This window comes from Macrotis lagotis, chromosome 4 (genome assembly GCF_037893015.1).
Source record: "Macrotis lagotis isolate mMagLag1 chromosome 4, bilby.v1.9.chrom.fasta, whole genome shotgun sequence".
Classification (NCBI taxonomy): domain Eukaryota; kingdom Metazoa; phylum Chordata; class Mammalia; order Peramelemorphia; family Peramelidae; genus Macrotis; species Macrotis lagotis.
Window position 1 is genome coordinate 36,391,084 of NC_133661.1, and position 25,132 is coordinate 36,416,215.

General features: G+C 36.9%; 1 protein-coding gene across 1 annotated transcript; it reads right to left on the reverse strand.

Annotated features, from left to right (window-relative positions):
• Positions 1 to 1,833: 1,833 nt before the first annotated feature.
• Positions 1,834 to 25,132, reverse strand: LOC141520747 (cytochrome P450 2C44-like). Its single transcript, XM_074232537.1, has 9 exons — positions 24,937 to 25,132; positions 17,620 to 17,782; positions 16,223 to 16,372; positions 15,616 to 15,776; positions 10,049 to 10,225; positions 7,173 to 7,314; positions 5,622 to 5,809; positions 2,889 to 3,030; positions 1,834 to 2,430 (listed from the first exon to the last, which is right to left on the reverse strand). The coding sequence occupies exons 1-9, from the start codon at positions 25,114 to 25,116 to the stop codon at positions 2,249 to 2,251; spliced, it is 1,485 nt and encodes a 494-aa protein (XP_074088638.1). The 5' UTR covers positions 25,117 to 25,132; the 3' UTR covers positions 1,834 to 2,248.

A 25,132-nucleotide genomic window follows, 5' to 3' on the forward strand; every position in this document is an offset into this window, starting at 1 on the left:
CTGTTAAATGAGTTGGAGAGAGAAGTGGAAGATCACTCCTGTATTTTTCCAAGTGAAGTCCAAATGGAATCATAAAGAAGTGAGGAAGGGTTTGATCAATGGCTAGATAGTTCCTCTAGAAGGTTGATCTTGAAAAGAGAAAGAGAGAAGGGGGGGATATAATTGAGGTTGAATACAGCATGTGAAGGAATTCCCACGTGACTTTCCTGCTGAGCATAAGTGGTTCAGCACATAGCTAGTCATATAAGACTCAGATGTTCTGTACCCTCCAAAAGTTGATGGAAACTCTCCACTGAGCTGAAAGACTTGTTGCTAACTGAACAGATACTGAAAAATGAATACTTTGTTTTTTGAAAGTTACAAAAGTGCTAAGAGAAAAATATAGAAAATGACAGTAAATCAGGAAATCTCTGGAACTAAATATGTTTTGTTTTAAGGATGAAGGAGAAGAGAATTTTATTGCAATCAGTAGGAAAAAATCAGCAGTTATAGAGATAAATATTTTCAGTTGAAAATGAGGGAAAGACAGCAAAGGTTAAATAGTGCAGCTTCTCAAAAGAGAGAGGGAAATGAGATCAAGAGTTTATGAAGAAGGGTTTGTGGTTGCTAAGTTAAATGCTCTTTTTTTTTTACCTCCATCCCCTCTGCCATGTGGAAACAAAGAAACAGGAAATGTGAATTATAATAAAGAGGTGATTTGGAAAAAAAGAATTGCAGAGAAGAATAAATTAGGATATGAATTCTCACATTTTTTCAATGATGACTTGATGGACTGAAGTGGAGAAATGGGTGAGCCATAAGTAAAGAAAGCTTAGAACAAACACTGAACGGAATGGCTTTTATCAGCAGGATCTAGGGTAACCAGATAAGCATAGCAATTTGGGGGGCACTGAAAGAGCAAAGGAATTTGCACACTCTCTCTGACATGCTAAGACAGTTCAGAATTTTATTATTAAACTTAACAAAATGGACAGATTAAAACAATTTACCTCCTAAAGTGTCAGCAAACACTTAAGACAGGATGAATAAAAAAGGCCTAGTAGGCAGAGAGTGAGACACAGAGTGGGAGATAGGTAAAGAGAAACAGAGATAAGGAAGTTCAATAACCCAAGGGCACTACCAACTCAGGTTTTATAGCCTTGCCCTTTATCTGGGCACTAAGGGGCCAATCCCACTTAGGTGACTAGATTCAGGTATAGGGTTAAAGATTTGGGGTTTGTTAAAAAAGTAGATCAAGATACAAATTTTATATTAAACAATGAAACAATGGGAGTCAATTTACTTCTCAAGAGGTAGGAATGTCCACCCATTTAACAAGACTTAACAGTATTTAAGATTACAGAAATTTGTTGCACCCAAAATTCTCTCATAATTCAATGCAGGGGTGGGCAGTAGGGGAAGAGATCTGTGTTCAGAAGCAAGGTTATAGGAACAAAGAAGGAAAACAGTAAGAATAATTGCTAGTTAGAATTCAATACGGAAATGTATGTGCCCAAAGCACAAAAGGACATGGCATTTGAAAGTAGAAATCAAATTTAGATGGAAATTTGCATCAAACTGCTGAAAGAAGGAACGTGACATAAGAGAGGCAGTGAGAACCTTATAGCATGGAGGACTGCACTGATCAAAATGTCATAGATGCACACTCATTGGGGAAGTCTGATCAATGTAATGCAGTCAAATCCAATGTGGGAACAAGTGGTGAGCTTGACACAACCTGTTAACATTGGAAGACTGATCAGTTTCTCTACCTCGAGAAAAAAAAAACTGTTCCATGTCACCATGGGCCTCTAAAGTCATTAATCTTTTGTGAATGGAAGCACAAGCACACATTGAACATGAACAGTTATTACCAACACAACCATGTTTATTAATTTTAAAATGTTAAAATCCAAAATGAGCATTATAAAGAACAAAATAAGAGCATCATTGAGGATATTTGAAGAATACAGTCTAATATTGGTGTGGGAAAAATATTTTATATCTTCAAGCAAATTTGACCACTGAGAATGTGACTGGAGATATTGGTGAGAATGCTGCACAGGAATGCCCATAATGCATCCCCTTTTACATAATGACATGAAAGATGTCCATAGGATGGTCTGAATTTTGGAAAGTAAGACTCATTTTAATCAATACATGGAAATTCCTCTGTCCCTTAAGTGAATTTCAGTCAAACACATAACATTGTTGAGTTCAGAAAATGCAACCAACTTCATAATGTATGAAATCAACACTGTCTTCTTTTTTAGTGAGGAACAAAGCGTAGCTGGTAAGGTGGTGGAACATTGCTAAACCCAACATGACTGGACCTGATGCTTAGTTCCTTTGGATCTCCAACTGGTTTAAGGGTAAAATTCTGTAGTATGGTGGTAAAGAACAAAAATAACTCCATCCTGGCCAGCCCCTCTCCAAGACAAGACCGTTTTCCTAAAAGGAAACACAATTTCTTAGAAAACTTCACCAAATATCACAGAGTGAAACAGACTCATTAGATCAGAACAATGGTAGGGAAAGGAGTACAAGGGAAGGATGTAGATGGCCAGAAACAGTGAGAATTTTAATTGTGAATGATATTCCAGCCATTAATGGTCCCTAGGAAAAGGAAGACAATCCCTCTTCACACCATTCTTCCCATGGTCTGCCCTTGTGCAGGGGATCTTATAATGGAGTTCCTCGAAAAGAATGGGGAAAGTGAGCTATGTATCAAGGGGCCTGAGAAGACGATCATGAGAATACTAGAAATGATACTGTGTCACATTCCACAGTAGGGCAGCGTAACCTCGTAAGAATTAGCAGGAGGAGACTCAGCCAGCAGAAAAAGAGGGGGGAGGAGCAGAATTTTTCTGTTACAGTGAGAAGTACACAGGGGAAGAGTTTCTTCTTACCACTGGAAAAAGGCATGAAGTAGTCACTCTTCTTGAACTTCCCACTCTTATCCAGGAAATGCTGGGGATCAAACTGGTCAGGGTTGGGAAACTCTTTGCTGTCATATAGGACTGGAGAGAGGAGTGGGAAGATGGTTGTGCCCTAGAAGGAAGAAATTCCAGAGGAGAACCAGTTATCACCATGATATGCCAGTTCCAAGAGTATTCAGTGACTCCCTGCCTGTCTCTAAAACACCATGCACACTTCTTTGTGTATAATATAGACTGGAATGTCAAGGCACTGAGAATGCAGGCTGTGAAGGTTCCAAATTGGGCTACAAATTGATGTCAGCATAGTTGTCATCATTATACTCTCTTTTGGGTTTTCATTAAACTAATCCACTACTGTTACCCATCCACAAAATTCCCAGCATGATTTCATGCCTTTGAAATGCTTATATCTCATTTCTGAAAGGCAATCCTTACTCATTTCAGACTTTTAAAATCCCTACATTTCTTTAAGGATTGGTTTAGGTGGCCCCTCCTATAGGAAGCCTTGGCTAAGGCCCTGAGCTTGATGTGCTCTCTCTCCCCTCAGTTCCTTCACACCTGTTGCCTGCATTTCTCTGGATAGGAGACCCCTCTGCAAATCAAATTACAGCTTAGGTCTGAAGGAAAATAATTATACTTTGGGTGGACTTTTCTGGTTCCAAATTGTGCTCACTCTGAGACAAATCACGGTCCTCAGTGGTGAAGCAGACCTAATCTTTGCTTATATCGGCAGCACCTGGCCCAAGAGTACCCTACCTTTCCTTCACTGACCAACAATGGGTTTCAGTCTAAGTCCACTTGAGAATCTTACCCTCCCACCAATATTTTTGTTCTTCCTTTTTGGAAATGGCCATTGTTGGTCTCTTTGACTCAACTCTTACTCACTGAATGGGGATTGCTTCAATCTAAATGTGACCTGAGAAAGAGATAGTTTTTTAAATATCAAGGTGTCTCACTGCCTACAGGGCTGTGTCCAGTCATCCTGATATATATATATATATATATATATATATATATATATATATATATATATACATATATATATGCATATACATATATAATATTTATGCGTATATATATATGCCATTGGATCGAGATGGTGGCAGAAGAGAAAGTGAGGCTATTGACTTTGTAATGATGCCCTAACTTAAATCTAACTCACTTGAATGTCATAATATTACCTCACAGAAGTCAAGAACAAAGGACAAAAGGCAAACAAAAACAGTACTCAGCCTAGCAATTCACATGCTTTAGGTTATCAACTGAAGTCTTATAATTAATACTGAACAAGGCACTCAATGGGGTACATTAAATATGAAATTAGGTGGGGTAGTCCTTTTTTGAGGACGATGATTCTACTGGGTCTTTGCTAGGAAACTTCAATCCATTTCAATTTAATTCACTTGATGCAGGGAATTATAGACATAGGAGATATTGTGAAAAGAAACAAATTTTATTGAAGGAAAATTAGTGTGTGTGACTATCTGGGGAACTCTGTTCTTCAAAATGAATCCACTGTTAAACTGTGACTTCATCAAGATGACCTTAGCTCATTCCCCTTCCTCCAGTTCTGGTATTTAGGTCTACCTGACCTCAGTCATTGATGGGTCAAGCTTTCTCTGGTAGGAAAGGAAATGATATATTGGACTTAGAGATCACTTATATTCATACAGGAAGAACCAGTATGAAGCTTGCCTATTGGAAAATACCTGGAACCAGATGCTAGACCACTCCCCAAAGGCCACCCTTGTCCAACTCACTGCAGAAGTGAATTTAAGTCATCAGGAAGAAAAGCACCATCCCTTTTCTCTCTTCCTCACCCTAGCTTCACCTTGCAAGGATGGCTATCTCTCTCTTTCTTTCATAGGCCACATGTTTCCAGCCTAGGTCCCCTGGAGAACAATGGGCCTCTATGCTATGTGGCCAGACTAAGCCAGTCCTTATGGCTATCTATCCTTTCTCTCAGGCTCTCTGTGTTTTTCTCTGTCTCTGTCTCTCTGTCTCTCTCTCTGTCTCTCTGTCTCTCTGTCTCTGTCTCTCCCTCTGTCTCTCTCTGTCTCTCTCTCTCTTCCCGCTCACCTTGTTTAGCATATTAGCATATCCTGAAAGTACTTGCTGCCTCTCTAGTAGAAGAAAAGATTTTGATCTGTACACTTTGTATAAACTTGCAGGCTTGTATATCAATCGTGGACAATTTAAAGTCCCAGGGATGTTTGGGAATTCTTTCACCATTCACAACTCTAAATCTTCAATTGGTGACAATAATCCACCAGCAACACAATCAATGTTTATTTGGTAACCTGTAAAGTAATATTTTAGAGTCTAAAACCCAAGGCTCTACTCTCAATTCCATCACTTTTAAATAACAAGTCATTTGATGTGAGACTGAATAATAGATAATAGGGCTTAAAGAATCCACTTCATTTTCTAGAAAGAGGAAATAACATGAGTATAACTTTTGTTTAAGAAATCTCTATTATTTTTCCAAACTTTATCTTTCCAAAATATTGCTGTGATGAATGGCAGTCAAGGAGAACCAATGCAAGGCCATACTTTCCTTTCATTCTTAATTCAGTATCCAGTCCAACATAGCTGCATGTAGCAAAAGATAGCCTTAAAGAGAACATTAATATGATTATGCCAATGGGACTTAAGAGTTTCTCTCATCTAAAAGGAGGTCACTGTTGTCCTATTCCTACTGACCTTGGGAATAACATATTGTCGGAACTGAGTATCCCGGACCACTGCATGGGGTAGGTTGAGAGGTGAGAGGTCAATGAATCTTTGTACTTCATGCACCACTGCATCCATATAGGGCATATCTTGTCTGTCTTTTATAGAAGGAGCTCGATTATGTCCAATCACACGATCAATTTCCTCATGAATTTTTGCTGCAGGGACAAAAACAGGAATAATGACTGAATGTCCTGGTCTCCTAGAAATGCTCAACAGAGCATGTGTGGAGGATTTGCCTAATGATATAATCTAAGGTGATTCGCAAATGGGATCAGTGTCCTCCTTCTACTAGGTCAAAAGTACAAAAGTTTTTTTAGGGGTGGCAAGGCAATGGAATTAAGTAACTTGCCCAAGATTACATAGGTAATTATTTAGTATCTGAGGCCAGATTTGAACTCAGCTCCTCCTGACTTCAGGACCAATGCTCTATCCACTATGCCACTTAATTTATGAGCAAAGGCTTTTGCAGTAGCAATGGGATCACTTTCCATGATTTAGCATAGGACACAGGATGAGCTGTGTATAAATTCTCTTTTAGGCATCATATGTATACATTCAGGCAAGTCATTAAACTTATCTGAGTCCCATTTTCCTCATCTGAAAAAGAAGGATCATGAATTATGTTTCTCCTAAGGTTCCCTATATCTCTAACTCTGTTATGCCACATTTGAAAAATAGAGATGATAACTGTACTGCCCTTAGAGGTCATCAAGTAAAACGACATCTGTGAAATCATTTGGAGATTTTACGTCCTCAGTATTGATGACAGCTGTTATTGTCTAAGAAAGTAGGTGTCTTCATTTGCATTTGATAACAATATCATTCTGACTTGAGCTATTCGCTAGGTTATGCATCTGAGCTCCTTAATATCCTAAGTTACTGGGGTATAGAATTTCTGTCTTGGAAAGGACATGCTGTCTAGGTACACCCAAACTTGAAAAGAAATTCCGTTTATAATGGAATGTACAAAGGATCACCCAATCTTGGCTTGAGAACCTCTGGAAGGGAGAACTCAGGTACCCCCCTGGCAGCTGAATGGGCTTTGGATGAATTGTGATAGTTGACAAGCCTTGCGTTACATGAAGCCTCAGTGTGTCCATTTCTAACTTTTATCCCTGGCTTCTAGTTCAGCCTCCTTGGATCCTGCAGAACCAGCCCTAGTACAATGTAATCCAATTGAGGAAAGGGGATGTTTTATTTGTGTCTTTCTAGTCAAAGCATAGAGGTGAGTGTGCACAGTAGGAGCTATATATATATATATATATATATATATATATATATATATATATATATATAGTATTACAATTTGAATTCCCCATCACAACCTACAAACATGCAAATAGCTATCAGATCTTGCTGAAGTGTTATATTTTCTTAAATGTGCTACTTTCTGAATTACTATTGAACTTTGTGGGAGTCATGTAAATCCAAAAGGTGAAAATGTGAGGCTCCTGTGCAAGATGCAGGGCTGAGAAAGTAAGCCTGATCTGCCAGTATCACAATTCTTGTATACTTTACCTTGGACCTCAGGGTGTTTCAGAAGGAGCAGGAGGCCATATCTTAGAGTGCTGCTAGTTGTCTCTGTTCCTGCATTAAATAAGTCTGTTGCAGTCATTTTTAGATTCTCCAAGTCAAATTCAGATTGGGGATTCTCTTTTTCCTAAGGAGAGGTACAAAATAGATGAAGAGGAGAGAGAGAGAGAGAGAGAGAGAGAGAGAGAGAGAGAGAGAGAGAGAGAGAGAGAGAGAGAGAAAGGAATGTCATTAAAACCCATATGAAGGACACAAAGTTTATCCTAGGAACCCTTCTCACCTTCATTTCCCTAACTTAAGAGACAAGACACTTCCCCTTGCTCTAAGTTTTCATTGCCCAACCATAGACTTGTCCTTCCCAGGTAGTCTATTTCCCCCTCAAACAATATGACAGACTGAATAAAACACTACATTTTGAATCAGGAAGACCTAGATTAAACTTTAGCCACAACTAAGAGGTCCATGAAAATTCACTTAATTTCTCTTTGCCTTGGATTCCTCAAATGTAACAGGAAAGAATTCGGTCCCTTCCAACTCTCTACCAAATATCCCTAATACATATTAGATGGTGAAGACCGGATAAAGTAATTTATATAAAATCTTAATAGCCTGGTAAGTGATCCTCATGCTGATAATTTCAACTCAAAGCAGAAGAGCATCTTCGGTTAAGAAACAAGAACAACAAGAAATTTCAGACTTTTAGAAGGGGAAATAGAAATAAAAGTTTTAGGACTGGGGAACACAGAAGTTCAAATCTTGTAGGGAAAATGAAATTCATCTAGTCCACTTGTGACTAATGAGAAATTTTCTTTTCAAAGCTTTCCTGGAGTGATCATCCAGACTAAGCTTAAAGATTTCCACAAATGAGGAGCTTCCTACTTAATGAAGACTTTCACTGCAATCATGTCTGTTGTTCACTTCACTTAGAAATGAAATGTGAGGGGTGGCTACATCGCACAGTGGAGAGAGCACCGGCCCTGGAGTCAGGTGCATCTGAGTTCAAATCCAGTCTCAGACACTTAATAATTACCTAGCTGTGTGGCCTCGGGCCAGCCACTTAACCCGATTTGCCTTGCAAAAAAAAGAAATGAAATGTGTCTGTAATTTCAAACGAATATTTTAAGTTATATCTTCTCTCTTTTTTTGTGCCACTCCTTAAAATTAGGTAGTTACTAAGGTTCATTTCAATTTAAAAATTCTGTGAAATTATAAGAAATATGTAAACTCTCAAAATTTAGAGCTAGAGAGAATATTGGAGATCACTTTGCCCAACACATTCATTTTACAAAAAAGGAAATTGAAGCCCAGAGAAGTGAAGTAAGTTTTTCAAAGTCACACAGGAGAAAATGAAAAAAACTAGATGATACAATGGCGTCAATGGGAGAAAAGTTAATACCATGTTATCTGGAATTAAAGTGAAGCAATCTATAATTTAAAAGAAAGAAAAAAAGAAAACAAGAAGAGAAAAGGAAAGAAAGGAATGAGGGAAGAAAAAAGGCTAGAGCATGTTTGAGTTGATTTTCTGTTCAAATAAACTGACAATGAAAATAAAAGAGGGGAAATGAGCAAATCATCTATTAAAAATGAATACAGACTATATAATTAAGAAGAACTATTCTGATGCTTCTGATAAGTGAGAAAGAATGCAGCAAATATGTTAGGTCCCTCAACAAAACCATAGAGGCAGCAAGGTGGCATAAAAGACAGAGTGGTACACTTGGAGTTTGGAAGACCTGAGTTCAAATCCAATTTAAACAATTTAAAATTTCTAGTTTTATGACCCTCAACAAGTCACTACACCTCTATCGCCCTCCACTTCCTACTTTCTAAAATGGGGTTAAAAACAACACCAACATCCTGGGGTTCTTGGGAGACACAAGTGAGATAATATTTGAGAATTAATTTGAAATTTTTGCAGCATGATAAAAATGCTATAGATATTACTTTTTAAAATGTTTCACAGAAGAAAGAAGTAAAAGAAGAAATAATGATGAAGAGTAGGCTGAAAAACAGGTCTCAGAAATGAAACACCAAATAGGCAATTTATAATATATAGAGAGAATGTTCTAGACAATAGAGAAATTTTGACACAAAGAATAGAGACAACAGTTTTGGAGGAACGCATTGACTATCTACAAACTAAACTGATCTGGAAGGTAGAACATAAGACTGCTAATTATAGCTAGCATTTATACTATTAACTATTATTTATATAATGTCTGAAGGTTAGCAACTTTCATTACAAACATTTTATTTTATCTTTATACCTCCCTGGGAGATAATGCGAATATCCCAATTTGACAAATAGGAATAATAAGGCAGGTAATGGTGATATAACTTGTCTAGGGTTACACAGCTAGGAAGTTTCTGAAGCTGACTTTGAACTTGTATTTCTGACTTCCACATTTATCCTGTTGAGAACTTACGTTGTGTATATTTGTTTACAAATTATTTCCCCCATTAGAATGTAAGCACCTTGGAGGCCAGAGTTGTCTTTTGCCTCTTTTTTGTGCCTTCGGGACTTAGCAAAGAATCTGGCACATAGTTGCACCTTGGTAAGTATTAATTAATTTGTTTCTATTATCATTCTCAAATATACCATCCTTTCCCCAACAGAAAAGACCAGATCTACAATTCCTCAGCTAGCAAAGCAATCTCATTTACCTTAAAGAGGACAGATAAGGGACAAGTTCAGGCCAAAAAATACAAAACAAAAAAGCCAAATAAATGGTATCCTTAGGGGCACAAATACTTTGAGATTTTTCTGATATCCCTTCATGTTTTTAAAATGAGTTGTCTGTAAGAATCCTTGGAACATCAGTCTTGCTCAATGAGGATGATGTTTCCCCCACATATCCTACCTGCTGCATTTTGGAGAGGAAGCAGTCGATGTAGTCTTGAGGGTTGTTGGGGTCCAGTATCTTTTGGTGCTCCTTCACTCTTTCCAAAATGAATACTTTTAGTTCCTCAGTAATTCTGAAAATCCTTCTATGTAGTCCAGGGAGGTATATTCTAAATGGTGGCAAAAAGTTGTAGAGCTAACCCCCCCCCAAACCCAAACAAAAACATGTCAGTTTACTATCATGAAGAAACAGCTTTAAATCTCTAATTAAAAATTGCTATATTTTATTCAAAGACCTTATATTTCTTGTAAACTTCATTAAATTTCTCATTAACAAAGATTGTTCTTTCTCTCATCTTCACCACACACTTGGGAAAGAAGAGGAAAAAAGCCCTTTAAATCTATATACATAGTCAAGCAAAACAAATTTCCACCTTGGCAGTGGCAAGAAATTTGTGTCACATTTTATAGTTTGAGTCCTTTCCCTCTCTCTCATGAGACAGCTAGTATGATTCATTGTGTTTCCTCTGAACTCATCATGGGTCTTCACATTGTGAAATTTCTTTAGCTTTGGGGTCTTAGTCCTTCCAGTGTTTTTATTATTGCATTAATTGAATCTTATCAATTTGCTGTTATTCAGTTGTTTAAGATGTAGCTAACTCTTTGGAACCCCATTTGGTGTTTTCTTGGCAAAGATACTAGAATAGTTTCTTATTTCCTTCTGCTCATTTTACAGAAAGAAACATGGTTACTTACCTTACCCTCAGTCACATAGCTAGTAAGTGTCTGAGGCCAAATTTGAACTCAGGAAAATGAATCTTCAGGACAGGCTCTTATTCTTTCTGCCACTTAGCTGCCAACTTCACTTGCCATTTATTCATAAAGTCTTTCTAAGTCAGAAACTTTTATTTTTACAAAATAGCAAAATTCCATTACATGTGTTTATCATAATTTGTTCAGCTTTCTCCTAATTGATGAGTAACCCCTTAGTTTCCAGTTCTTTACAGTCACATAAAGTCAATATTTTACATATAGTTTTTCATTTCTATTATTTTCTTTTTTTTTAATTTCTCTCCAAGTACAAGTACTGATTTAAAAGATATACATGGTTTACTAATTTGGGAGGGATAAATCCAAATTCTTTCCAGATTGCCCAGAACAGTTAACAGGTACACAAAAAGTTATGTCTATATGTATTGGTTTTCCATAGCCCCTCCAACATATGATATTTACCTTTGTCTAAACACATTTTCAAACATTTGGAAGGAAAATTAGAACTTATCCACATTTTTGACAAAACCATTTGGATCAATTTTGTAACTTCTGAAGTGCTGTAAACTGGCAGAATGTGTTTTTAAAAGAATCCATTTGGGAAAGATTTGATATTCGATTGAAAGATGGAAAGATTCTAGCAGCCATCAACAGAAGAAACAAATTGTGCTAATGGAACAGAGTAAGTTTCAGGCTTATATACAACAAAGCTAGGATAGTCAGAAGCCATTGCCCTCATTGAAGTTAAGGGAATAACAATCTTTTTTTCTCTGACTGAAATGGTCCTAGACCAGAGAGAGAAACTTGGATAGGCAACATTGCTTCTTTCTCCTTCAGCGATGGAATACTGGCAGAGAACAGTACTGCCAAGTTCTATGGGGGATGGTGATTAGAATTGGGGAGATAATGAGAATTAATTAGAAACTTTAGAAAAAGAAAAGTTCTAACCATCAGGGAAAATCAGTCCTAGAAGTGAGAGGTAGAAAAATTCTCTGAAGAGCAGAGTATAAAATCAACTTCTTTACATTTTCTTTTGATTTCAGTTAAGCATTGTCTCTCTATGTCCCTTGCATTTAAATTTTTCAAAATAACTATAAAAAATATGAATAGTTCAGAAAAAGAAAATTGCCACAAATATATGTTTCATTCAGCATATTCAATCTGCCGCATATTTGCCAAAACAGTGAATCCTCTGTAATAAGTGTTGCTCTTCTCAGTGATAAGAATAATTAAGTCTTTTAAAGTTTTTTGAGTTTACAGCATTGTTACAGTGAAATCAAATGATCTCCTGCTTCCATTGATTTTTACTACAAATCAGTTTATATGTTTTTTATCACTTCTTTCAGAAAATAGTATTCCTTTAAATTCATATTAATAAGACATAATTTTCAATCATCCCCAAATTCTTGTATATCTACCTCAATTTCCAGTTCTCCACCACAGCAGAAAAGTTCCTATTTTCTGAAGGACTTGCTTTGTAAAATGTGAATCCCAACCTCATTAACTGATATTTTTTAGGTTTATTAATTAGACTATCACATAAGCTTGTTTCACTTTGCAATATATCTCTTCAATTTCACTGATCTATTTAATGATTTTAAAATTAATATCATGATTTCTCTCTCATCACACTCAGTTTGGATCAGTGTACAACATGGAAACAATGTAAAGACTGACAGATTGCTTTTTATGGGGAGTGGGGGAAGGGAAGTAAGATTGGGCAAAAATTGTAAAACTCAAAATAAATAAAATCTTTAATGAAAAAATTAATATCAAATAATTTTGAAACCTGGTATTTTTAGGTTCACTTCTTCCTCCATTCCCCCCCATGATTTTCCTTGAGGATAGTGACATTTCACCCTTTAGATTAATTTGACCATTTTCTTGTATTATTCAATAATCCCTACTTATATAAATAAATAAGTTGTGCTAGACTAGCCATTTATATCATATTAGTTCAACTATCCCTAAAAGCAGTTAGGATTCCTTTGTTTATTTAGGTCGGTCTTTATTTCCACATTAGACAAGTTTGCAGTGAATATACTGAAAAAATTCCTTTGAGCATATTGGTAAGTAGACTCTGAAATATTTTATATGGTCTGTATTTTAACGGAATTTCTTTTTCTATCTCTGCCTATTTACATTTTTCTAATAACATACAGAAATGTTGGTGAATTGTGTGGATTTAATTGATTTTACTAAAATTACTAATGGGAAAAACCAGTTTGGAGTTAAGCAGGAATTGATAAGTTTCCTACCCCAAGCTTCTCCTACTGTGTCTAGTCCAGGTATGGAGGTAATTCTGAGCTGCCAAAAGATCTGAAAGTTTTCAAACAAAAGCATTCAAGAGAAGCTAGGGTATGCTTTCATTACTTTTTGTGTGTTTGAGAGAAGTATAATCACAGGGTATGCTGTGTAGTGAACTTTCTCACCATAAGTTCAACTAAATGGGTTTGTGCTAATCAATTACTAATCTATGTGGGTGAATTCAATAAATACATATAAAGTTCCTAATCAATGGGGGTATTCAGGAAGATACAAAATTTATGAAAGATTTAATTCCTGCTCACATGAAGTTCATTTTCAGAAAGAGGAATAAGTAAACATGCACAAACTCATAAATAAATAATTCATGATTGGTGCATCAGATTGGTGATTATAAAAATTTCATTGAATACCCCAGACAATAGGATATTGCTCATTGCAGGAACTACTATAGGTTTCATGACAAAGAAGGCATGTGAGTTGGGCTTTAATGAGTGGATAGAAATTCAACAGATAAAGAGGGACCTGAAGGATATTCAAGAAATAGGGAACAAGGGAAAAAGCCACAAAGTGAAAGAATTGCAGGGTTTTACAGTAGGTCTGATAATGGTCCAGCCTAAATAAGTCATAAAGTACATGAAGGTGATTCACATGTGGATAAAGCAGGAAAATTAAGAAAACACCAGCTTTGGAGGTTGTGGAATGCCAAATTGGATACTGTTTGCTATCTCTTGGGAAAGCCTTCCTTATCTTCCATTTTTATACTTTATACTTCCATTCTCTAGGTGTCATTGATGGCTATCCATAAAAAAAGGGGGTGCTGAGTGATGAGCAGCATAGTCTCTAGCTCCTACAAAGTTAAAGATGGAAAGTCATCATTTCATGAATTTTATACTACTGAATTTCCTTTCAAAGAATAAGGGGATTTGAACTGATCATGGTGCTGAAATCCACTATGTCACCAAAAGGAGTGAGACATTAAAAATTTGGTTTTTCAGCATAGAATGATTAAGTAGAAAGATGACTGGATTTCGAGCTAGAAGAGATAGATCTGAATACATCAGGTTGATCATGCCACTTCTCTGAACTTCAGTTTCCTCTTCTCTACAGAAAAAATAGTAAGAATAATAACAGTAATATCTAAATTTAGATATCACTGTATAAGTGTCCAAGGTTCTTTATAAATTATTGTTAATAATATTTTTTCTTACTAATTTATTTGACTGTCACATTAACGTTGTAAGCTGGTGCTTTTATTATTCCCATTTGCCAGGTAAGGAAATTGAAAAAGGTGTAGTAATTTGTCAAAGGTCACACAGTTGTTAAATGTCTGAGGTCGACCTCAAAGTCATTCCCCCTGACTCCAGTTTTAGTCCTCCATTCACCAAATTACGTCTACCTCTAAATCCTATGATCTTGTTATTCTTTATTTCAAGGAGAAACCAGAGGAATAGCCTGCCTGGCCATTTGGTGAGCTGCTCTAAATAAATCCCATGAACCTTCTTAATCTGCCCCAAATTGGCAAATATGTCAAAACTAATTTTTCCAGTTCTGTGTGACCCACTGAGGGGTCTAGAAAGCAGAATATTATGTCTTTGCTCAAAAGAAGCTAATATTTGAGTTAACAGGAAATCTAACAGAAAGAGGCAACATAAAAATGATGATAAACGGATAGCAAGGAATACAATCAATTCAATTCAATTCACATTATGTTAATAAAATTCAACAAGTATTTGTTCAATGCTCATTATGAACCAAGTCTTGTGCTAGGCTACAGAGCCATAGATAGCAAGGAAGTAGCCCTTATCCTCAAAAAGCTTACATTCCACCAGAGAAGAGTTTAGATAGAGTAAGTGTTCCAGATTGTAATGAAGCAGAACATGGGCAAAGGAAAAGAAAGTTGGCAATGGGATTAAGTGACTTGCTCAAGGTCACACAGAGAGGAAATTATTAAGTGTCTGAGGTCGGATTTGAACTCAGGTTCCCCCCAACTCCAGGGCCAGAAGAAAGTTGGTTTTTGCTTGAATGAGGTTCTTTAATTCTGGCTTCAATGAATGTCAGCTTTTATCCTGTTCATCCATTGTGGAGGATAGGCCAGAGTGTCTGCAGAGTCAGAGGAAGTTATTGCCCTCAATGGCTGGGCCACTTACTTTGACTAACTGTCCTCCCAATTCTCCACAGAATCTCCTGAGGCTCTTTAGGGATAATTTCTTTAATTGGCTACATCTATGAACACCACCCTACTTGGGGATCCCAGGCTGAAATCAGACATTTTTCCCTCCAACTTAAATTTTTTTATGATTTAGTTCAGATGTTTACAAAGAAAAGAATGTTATCTACCTAATCCCTTATCTGAAAAACTAAAGATTTCACAGATGCTATTGTTTTACAGAGAGAGAGATTGTGTGTGTGTGTGTGTGTACATATGCATGTGTGTGTGTGTGCTTGTGTGTTGGGAACCTCACTAAGAGATGAGAGCCTATGATATACAGAACCTGTTGCTGAAGCTCTGCATGTAGCCACAGAATAAGGAGATAGCTATGGTCTTACCTGTGTCCATGGTTTGTTAAACAGATGGAAGTTTTCATTTAACAAGTTCATCAGATAGAGAAATTTCTCATCATTGTACTTGAATCGATCACGGAAGAGGACAGAGCAGATCACATTGCATGGGGCACAAGCAAGGATGAAGGTGGGATCAGTGGGCTGACCTAATGTGGAGAAGAGTTACCTTAGAACTTTAAAAGTATTTTTTTTAGGTTTTTTTCAAGGCAAATGAGGTTAAGTGTCTTGCCCAAGGCCACACAGCTAGGTAAGTATTAAGTGTTTAACTGTCTGAGACCACATTAGAACCCAGGTACTCCTGACTCCAGGGCCGGTACTTTATCCACTGCACCACCTAGCCTTCCTAAAAGTATTTTTAATTACAAAAATTCCAATCTGGTAGGTCCAGGCTTTTGTTCTGTTTATAACTGGATGTGGTGTTTAGTTCCATTTATAGGGAGCCTAAATAAGCTTATAATACCTGAGTACAAGAAAAAAGGAGGGAATTTTCTGTACCAGCAGAGTGATTATTGATCAGTGAATCAAGACAGAGACTTTTAGAATGACTTCCAAAGCAAGAAGTATTTAGGATTGGGAAAGAATTGAAACCTACCCTTTGTTTTCCGGAGTTCTGCCACCAGGCATTGGGCTTCTTCTTGAACTCTCTCTTCAATGCTTCTCTTCCCCATCCCAAAGTTCCTCAGGGTCATGAGGGAAAATCTTCGGATTTGTTTCCACCTCTCTCCATGACTGAAAACAACTCCTGATAAAGGAGAAGATGACACCAGTTATTCTAACATTGGAAGTAGGGGAAGGACACAGTGTGTGTGATGGTATGGAGTTTCTAGCTTAGTTCACTGGTCAATTTTAATTTCATTCGTTTCAACCCAAAGTAGGAGGGCAGCATGGGAGATATCAGGTTGTTCTTGCTTTTATCTTTTTTTCTCAAGAGTAACATGATGTCTAGGAGTTGATGCCATGACATGTAAGTGAATTATATTTAAGGGAGTGAGGGTTGTGCAAATTCACCAGCCTAACTTTCTCCCTGAGAGTCACCTGGTTCCAGTGAATATAGATATGGGTCAGGATTTGGATCAAGACACTGAATGCACTATGAGAACTTGGCCTTTTTCAAGTTAAGGTCTTTAAGAGGTTTCAATTTGCCTGAAGCAATGCCCCTTCTGTGATTAAGGATACTAGGAAAGAGATGAGGCAACTTTCATCTGGACAAAAAAGAAACCAAATTGGTAGGGGAAGACCCTCAGGATTTCTGGTCAGAACAAATAATTGCATTTTTTTAATTTTATTTTTTGTTAAGTCAGTGGGGTTAAGTGATTTGCCCAAGGCCACAAAGCTAGGTAATTAATTAGTGCTTAAGTTCGGATTTGAACTCAGGCCTCCTGATTTCTGGCTTGGTATTCTATCCACTGTGCAACCTAGCTGCCACTGAAATAATTGCTATTTGCATTTACTCTAAGTTAATCAGGGTCCAAACAATTATCAAGTGAGGATTGTCTTTGGATTTATTGCTAAGCAATCAATGGGAGGAAGAGTTCAAACCTTGGTCCTTAATGAACCATGATATCTTGGGAGGTTTCAGTCATTAAAATTTACTTTACTTTAAACTAAGCTCTCACAGTTGTGTCTGAAACTCTATGTGGATGAGAGAGAGAGAGAGAGAGAGAGAGAGAGAGAGAGAGAGAGAGAGAGAGAGAGAGAGAGAGAGACTGAGAGGCAGAAGAGACAGACAGAGACAGAGAGAGACAGAGAGAGATGGAGAGGCAGAAGAGACAGACAGAGGGATTGGAGGAAAGGAGGGAGGAGCAATGTTACCCAACTGTCTAGCAACACCTTCTGCTCACAGTACTACATGAAGGTCTTGTGTTGGATATTGGGACTAGAATAAAGGAAAAAGAAACCAGTAACTGTGCTCCAGAGGATACATTCTGCTGCACATATTATGCCATACATTTTATTTTTCTGGAATTCATTTTAGCGCACTAAATTTACCTTGTCCTCTGGCCAAATCTTTGAATATTGGTATATCTCCTCTCTCCATAAAAGCTTCTCCTTGATCAATTAGAGCTTCTTTCATAATGTCATATCCATGGAGAACCACAACACGCTGGGTTCCAAGATAAAGAGTATAAATGGGCCCATATTTTTCAGCCAGCTGTGAAAAGAATGCCAAGAAATAGGGAGAGCGTCACTAAAATCTGAGAAAGAATTCAACCCACAGCGACTTCGTAAAATGACATATGCATATGCACAAATTTGTAGCTGTGTATGAATGAGACTAATGTTGTTAGTGAATTCTGGGTATACAAAGCCAGAAATTGTAGACTAATAACATACAATTCTCATTCCTTTTTCTTTAATCCTTTGAATTGTTATACGGCCTAGTATTTTTCTTGGTAGAGTTTCAGCATGTGCTCAATTGGTACTTTTCTAGCATAAAGAGATTGTACATGCTGGGTCAATGAATCATGGAAGATTTATAGCAGGGCATGGACAACGTCGCACAGGATGAAAATGGGATGCCATCTCCTCAATAAAGCAATCTTTTTTCTCTCATCTCAGAAACCAATTGTAATTCTTCTGTCATCAACACTCAATTATAAGTTATCTCTCCAAAGTTACTGATGGGCTCTGAAGACTCAAACATAATTTATTTCAATCCATTTTGTTCTAGACCTCTTTACAATATTTGGCATTTTAAACTCTATTCTGCTTTTCTTTAAATCTTTCTCTCTCTTTCTCTCTCTCTCTCTCTCTCTCTCTCTCTCTCTCTCTCTCTCTCTCTCTCTCTCATCTCTGTCTAATTCTCTGCCTCTTTCTCTCTGTCTCTTTATTCCTCCTACCTGTCTTAATGTTCCTCATTGGTCTCTATTGCTCAAGCATACTACATATTGGACTGTGGTTTTTCCCATGGTTCTGACGAGATTCATATTCTCTTTCTGTACTCTCATTTAATAACTTCATGGACACAATGAAGATAATAATTCCTAGAGCTCTACATTTTGCCCATCTACCTCTCTTGAGTATCCACAGGCTTCCCACACTGAATAAGTATAAGATAGAATTCACTACCCTAACTTTAAAAATAAAGCTTCTTCCAAATTCCCTTAATTCTGCCTGAGGTACCACAATAGAAACAGTTCTTGGTGTCAGGTTTCCCTGGTGTTAACTGAAATTTCCCAGGTATTCACTTAAAATTCCCAGGTATTAACTTAAGAGTTCTTCTTTTGATACAAAGGAGATACTATGAAATAAAGAATCAAATGAGATGAACTTGCCCTGGGTGATTGTGTTGTCATTGTAGCCTCTTAGCTTAGTGTTAACCAAAGGGTACATCTTTTTACATGTATGTGCCCGTATTGATTGAAAGCTCCTTGAGGATGAATAGTATTTCACTGGTATGTTTGCGTTATCAGCACCTTGGATAGTGCCTGATCAGTAGAAGGTATGTAATTAGTGCTTGCTGACTGACTACTTGAAAAATTCAATTAACTAGTCATCAAATGAACAAAAGCTGTGAAGGATTCCTAAAGGAAAATTTTGGGGAAAGAACAACTTATGAAATTGATGGAAATCTTTGATCAAAACCCTCAAAGTGTAAAATTTCAAGATACGTCAGTGAAACTATGGGTGTAGTTTGGCTCATTGATAAGAGGGGGAAGAGGGAGTGGGAGGAGAGAATTTTTTTATATATTTTATATTATTTTACATATTATAATAATGCATGAGAAATGACTCAGAAATATTGGTGAATCAGGCTGTACCTTTTCAAGAGTGATTTGAGAGTAAAGGCCTATTGGAAACAAAGTAATTTTGAGAGGAACAATTCAGTCTGATAATAATCATATAAAAATATTCCAAAAAACTAAAAATTAGAGAAATGCAGGTTAAAATAATTCTGATTGACAGAGTTGACATAAAAGAAAAATGCATATTTGGAAGGAGCTGTGGAGAGGGAAAGGTACATTAATGTATTATCAGTGGAACTGTAAACTGCTCCATCAATTCTGCAAAGAAATTCCCCCAAAAGATATTCTATTGTAAATACTATTTGCTCAAAAAATAGCACTATTTGACCTATACAACAAGAGACCTAAGAAAGAGAAAAAGTAGATACATTTACATATGTGTGCTTTAATATACACAAACATATATGTATGTGTGGATATGTATGAATTGTGCCTGTTTGTGTCTGTGCGTGTGTGTGTGTGTGTATACGTGGTTGTATATATTTTTATATGTACACACATAGATAACTATGGTCAACTTGTGCATATTACATACATATAGACAAATCTTTTTAGTAGTTCTTTTTTCTTTTATTAAAGATTTTATTTGAGTTTTACAATTTCTCCCCCAATCTTACCTCCCTCCCGCCACCCCATCCCCATCCCCCATGGAAAGCAATCTGTCAGTAGTCTTTACTTGGTTTCCAGGTTGTTCACTGATCCAAATTCAGTGTGATAAGAGAGAAATCATATCCTTAAGGAAGAAACATAAAGTATAAGAGATAGCAAGACGAGACAATAAGATAGCAGGTTATTTTTCTAAATCAAAGTTAATAGTCCTTGGTCTTTGCTCAAACTCCACATCTCTTTCTTTGGCTACAGATGGCATTCTCCATCTCAAATAGCCCCAAATTGTCCCTAATTGTTGCACTAATGGAATGAGCAACTCCATCAAGGTTGATCATCAGCCACATATTGCTAGTAGTTCTTTTTATGGTGGCAAAGAATTAGAAATTAAAAATAGATGCATGAATTGGGTAATTACTAATGAATTGCAGTATCACCAGTTTTGCTATAATCTGTGTTTTGACAATCAGGATTTGTTCTGCTATGATTAATATATTCAAGAACATGTAGGGCATAACCTGAATTTTCAATTTACTTCTCCGAGAAGCATCAAGAATGCAGAAAATGGCAGCACGTCATATTAACTTACAATCCACAATCCTTTTCATGCCCACTTCCACAAGTAAACCTAAGGTCTCTCATAAGGTAAAATGTTGCATGTCTTATGTATTATGTAGTACAATGAGGAATTAGGAACAGGGAAATGCTTCTCCCATACCACCTCCCAAATCCTGCCCTAGGATCTCTAACCCCATGGACAGACGTCTGGCCTGTCCTGCAGCCTGGGACTCAGAATGAGTAGCAGCCCAGGAATTTTGACCTATTTATTGTAGTATTCATGTATTTCTTTTTTTTTACAATTGCATAGTATATACATGTTTTCAATTATACCTTACATTATACCATCTTTTCCAAATAATCACTCTATTTGAAAAAAATTGTTTTATGTCATGGTGACTTTAATGAGTGTGTGTTTCTGTTTTTGTATGTATGTGTGCACATGCATGTTCCTTCTGTATGTCTTTCAAATATGAAATCCTTGAGGCCAGGAATCATTTTGCTTTTAAGCTAAGGGCTTAAGGTCCTGGACCATAGTATGTGTCCAATGATGGTATTTTTAACTATTTGGATAAAGTTTTGACATATTATGCCTAGAGAAAAAATTCCCAGTGACAATCAATTGTTGATTACAGGCTCTCTTTAAGGAAGTCGATGGAAGATCAATAGAGTATCTATAAATTTCTTAATGGGATTTTAGTAGGTTCTTCTCTTTATTATAAGTCACTGACAAAGCTGTTTTAAATCCTTTTTCTCCATCAACTTTAGGGGATTCATTGCACAATTTTGGATAGTGGGGTTATTTTGGCAAAAGCATATGCCAGGTTGATGAAGAAAAACTGCAAATGGATTAATAAATGGAGATAAGGAATGGGCTCAGAGAAACATGAGAAAACTTATGACAACTGATATAGAATCAAGTGAGCAAGTGAAGAACAACTTAAGTAATGAAAATTTTGAAAAAACAAATAATTTTGCAAAACTTGAGAACTAGGATCCACACACCAGGCACTTAACTCTCCAGGGGATTTATGATGAAGTAATGTGACCCACATCAGGAAAGAAACAAAACAGCCTCAAGGTTCAGAGAGAAAAATTTTTATAGGAAAGGATTAAGTGGGTATTTGTTTTGCTTGGCTGATATTTGCTACAGGGATTTGATTTTCTATGGGAAGTGGGAGCCTGGGTCATGAGGGAAAAAGATCTCTTCACTAAAAAAATTGTAAGTAATTGAGTAAAATCGACTACTCTTTTACTATTTCATTACTTCTCTTGAGCATCACCTCTCAATTAGTAACATTTTTCCCATGATTTACAAAACATGAGTAATTCTCCCTTGCAGAGAAACCTGGTGTCAAATAAGAAATGATCGACTTTGTCACATCTCTGTTGTCATTATTGGTTCACGTATGACAAACAAACTTCCTTTTACTTATTCAATCCTCGTTTATGCAAAATAAGATTTTTTAAAAATATCCTGTTTATTTTCATCCTTTTCCAACCACTCATGACATTAGTTTGTGTAGATTGTGCTATGCTCTTAGGTGCATTCTCTTTCCAAGATCTGTCAGTTTCTTTTAAAATAAGATTAAATTGAATCCTTTTGATAATCTAGCATGTTCATATATCTGTCAAAGAAGGACATGAAAATAATCTGGTGGCTCTTGGTAATCACTGTGTCCCTTTCATGGTATCTCCAAATGCTCTTTGTTTTCATTCTTTTTTTTGTGGACATTGGGGCTAAGTGATTTGCCCAAGGTCACACAGCTAGTGAAAGTCTGAGTTCAGATTAGAATTCAGGTCCACCTGACTCCGGGCTGGTGCTCTATCCATTGTACCAACTAACTGTCTTCAAATTTTTTTTTGTTGGTCTATCTCAAAATTTGCCAAGAAATGACATAAAATTCATCAGCCTTTATTTTGCAAACCATTTTTTCTCTTTTTGAAATTTGACATTGCAATGCCTTGAGGCTAATGGCTCCATTAGATTTCAATAAACTATTAAACAAAGTAAAAATTCCCCCTCCCCCCAAAAATGGAGAGAAAAGTACCCAGGAACTTGAGTCATCATGAAATCTCTGGAGCCCATTCTCTACTTGGTTAATATGACTTTGGTCTCTTTAGGTTCTGCCCTCTACATATCTGGCTGCTTATTCTCAATTAGCATTGCTGGATCATCAATAAGACTCTTTCCTGGTCTCAGGCAGCTAGGTGGTGCAGTGGATAGAGCACAGGCCCTAGAGTCGGGAGGACCTGAGTTTAAATCTGGCCTGAGACACGTGACAATTGCCTAGCTGTGTGATCTTGGACAAGTCACTTAACCCCATTGCGTTAAAGAAATAAAATTTAAAAGACTTTTTTCGTCTCTCTCTACTCCCTTGAAAACTTCACAAATTGACATGGCAGTCTCTAAGTGACCTCAGCACATATAAAATCAATGGAAATTTCTAAACAGAAGACTCTCATATTCATTTGACTAATTTTTATCATTTTTACACTTCACATATTCAGGTGCTTAGAACTGAATTGCTCAACCTGAATATTCCATTGGTATTTTGAATAGATTTTGTCCACAATGCAACACATTTGTTTCCCCTGAAAATTATCCTTTCCTACAAAGTTACCCATTTCCCTAGAAGACATGCCATCTCTTGAAGATTTTTCCATCACCCCGATTTACAGCCATGGATAGATGATTAGCTTTCTATTTTTAATTACATCAATTTAGCTATGATCATGTCTGGTAGATTCTATCTTCATATCTAAAATATTTGTTTCAACTTGCTTCTTCACATGTTTAATGATCCAATTATGATCCTCATTCCTAATCCCTCCTTCAAAAGCTCTAATAGGCTTGGGAGATAGGCACCCAAACTATTTAACTCAGCACATTACCCTGAGGGAAAGATCGAATGTGCTAGAAAACTGAAACCATCACCAAATTTCCTCAGAACCTGATGAAGACAGTGCAGGACTATATTCAAGAGCCTTTATGGTTAACCCATTCATGTCAATGATCCTGTTCCAATATTATTGGATTTGCTTTTAGTTCATGTCAAAAGTCATCCTTTAAATAAAGAACAATCATTGTAGAGAAGAGATTCATATTCCTCTTCCTCACCACCACCAATTACCTGAGAAGCAGGTAAGCCCAACATTCCTAGGAGTGACAGCCCAACCCTGCAGACAACTGTTCCTTTTTCCATTCCATTCTTCCCCATCATCAGCCCTAGAAGGAACCCCCTGGGAACTTCTTCTGTACGTACTGAAACCATAACTACTGAAGACTAGAAAAGAAATATCTGGCCATCAAAGACCTGGTAATTATTCAATGGTTCATTATCAGAAAAGCTATTATTTCTATCAGTGAAAATGATATTGAAAGTGCTGCATTACCGCCAGTTTGTTATTTTATCCTAATAAGCACAAGGCTTTTCCGACTTACAGGCAAGTGAAATCTTTTAATCTATATTAGACCCTCACACATAGTAGGTATTTCGGAAATGAAATTTTTATCCATTCTCTCAATGACCTCCAAGTTCAATTTCATGCTTCTAGCATTGCAATGAATAATACAGAAAAGTAGCAACTTAATATTCCTGTCACACAGTTCATACTATGTCACTCCTCTACTCAAAAGCAACAGGAGCTCCCTATTCATTCCCTAATGTGGTTCTTAAATGCCTCCACAGTTGGCTCCAACCTAATGTCCTTATTTCTTTTATATTACCTTCTTCCTAAAGTTTACATACTTACCAAATTCCCCCAATAGCTATGTTATCTCCCAACTCCTTACTTTTTCCCATACTGTCTCCAGACATCTGCTTTGATGTCATTCCCGTCGTAATTCTTCCAATCAGAATCTATTACTTCCCCAAGTTGAATATTTTCTGGCCTTCCAATTATTACTATTTTCTCTGTCCTCTAATTACCTTCAACTTACTTATCTATGAATGTGTTGTTTACTCTAGCAGAAGAGGACTGAAGGACAGGAATTATTTCCTTACAAGAAAAGGTTATTACCTTCACCATTTGTTTCTCTCCTGTGTCTGGCACATAGTAGGTACTAAAGAAGGGCTCATTAGTTGAATTTTTATTTTTTAACCTTTTGTCTTTTTATCCCCAGAGCCTAGTAAAATGCATTATAAATTAATATTGATAGTACTGTTGAATTTCTTCTTATGATGCTGCTACCAAAGTTTTGACAAAACAATCAATGCATGTCTGAAATCATTGCTAATGAGGTAGCACCCATAGAGTCCATGACTCACACCATCCCTGACTTAGGACATTAAATGACTATGATCCTTGATGCAATTATTCATGCGAAACCGTTGTGTCTCCCCACCACCACCCAAGCAGCTAGATATTCAAACCCAAAATTCAGCCCTTTTACCCGTGAGAATGATGCAGTCATGTTCTTGAGATCCAGTTGCAGGACGTTGCCAATAAAGGGAAGAGGAGTGGGACCTGGTGGGAGTTTCCCCCTTTTGAATCCATAGTTCCATAGAGACAAGAAAATCAGGAAAAAGACACAAGCCAGGAGGGCAGGTGTAGTGAGTCCCAAAGGATCCATTGTTCTGTAGGATGAT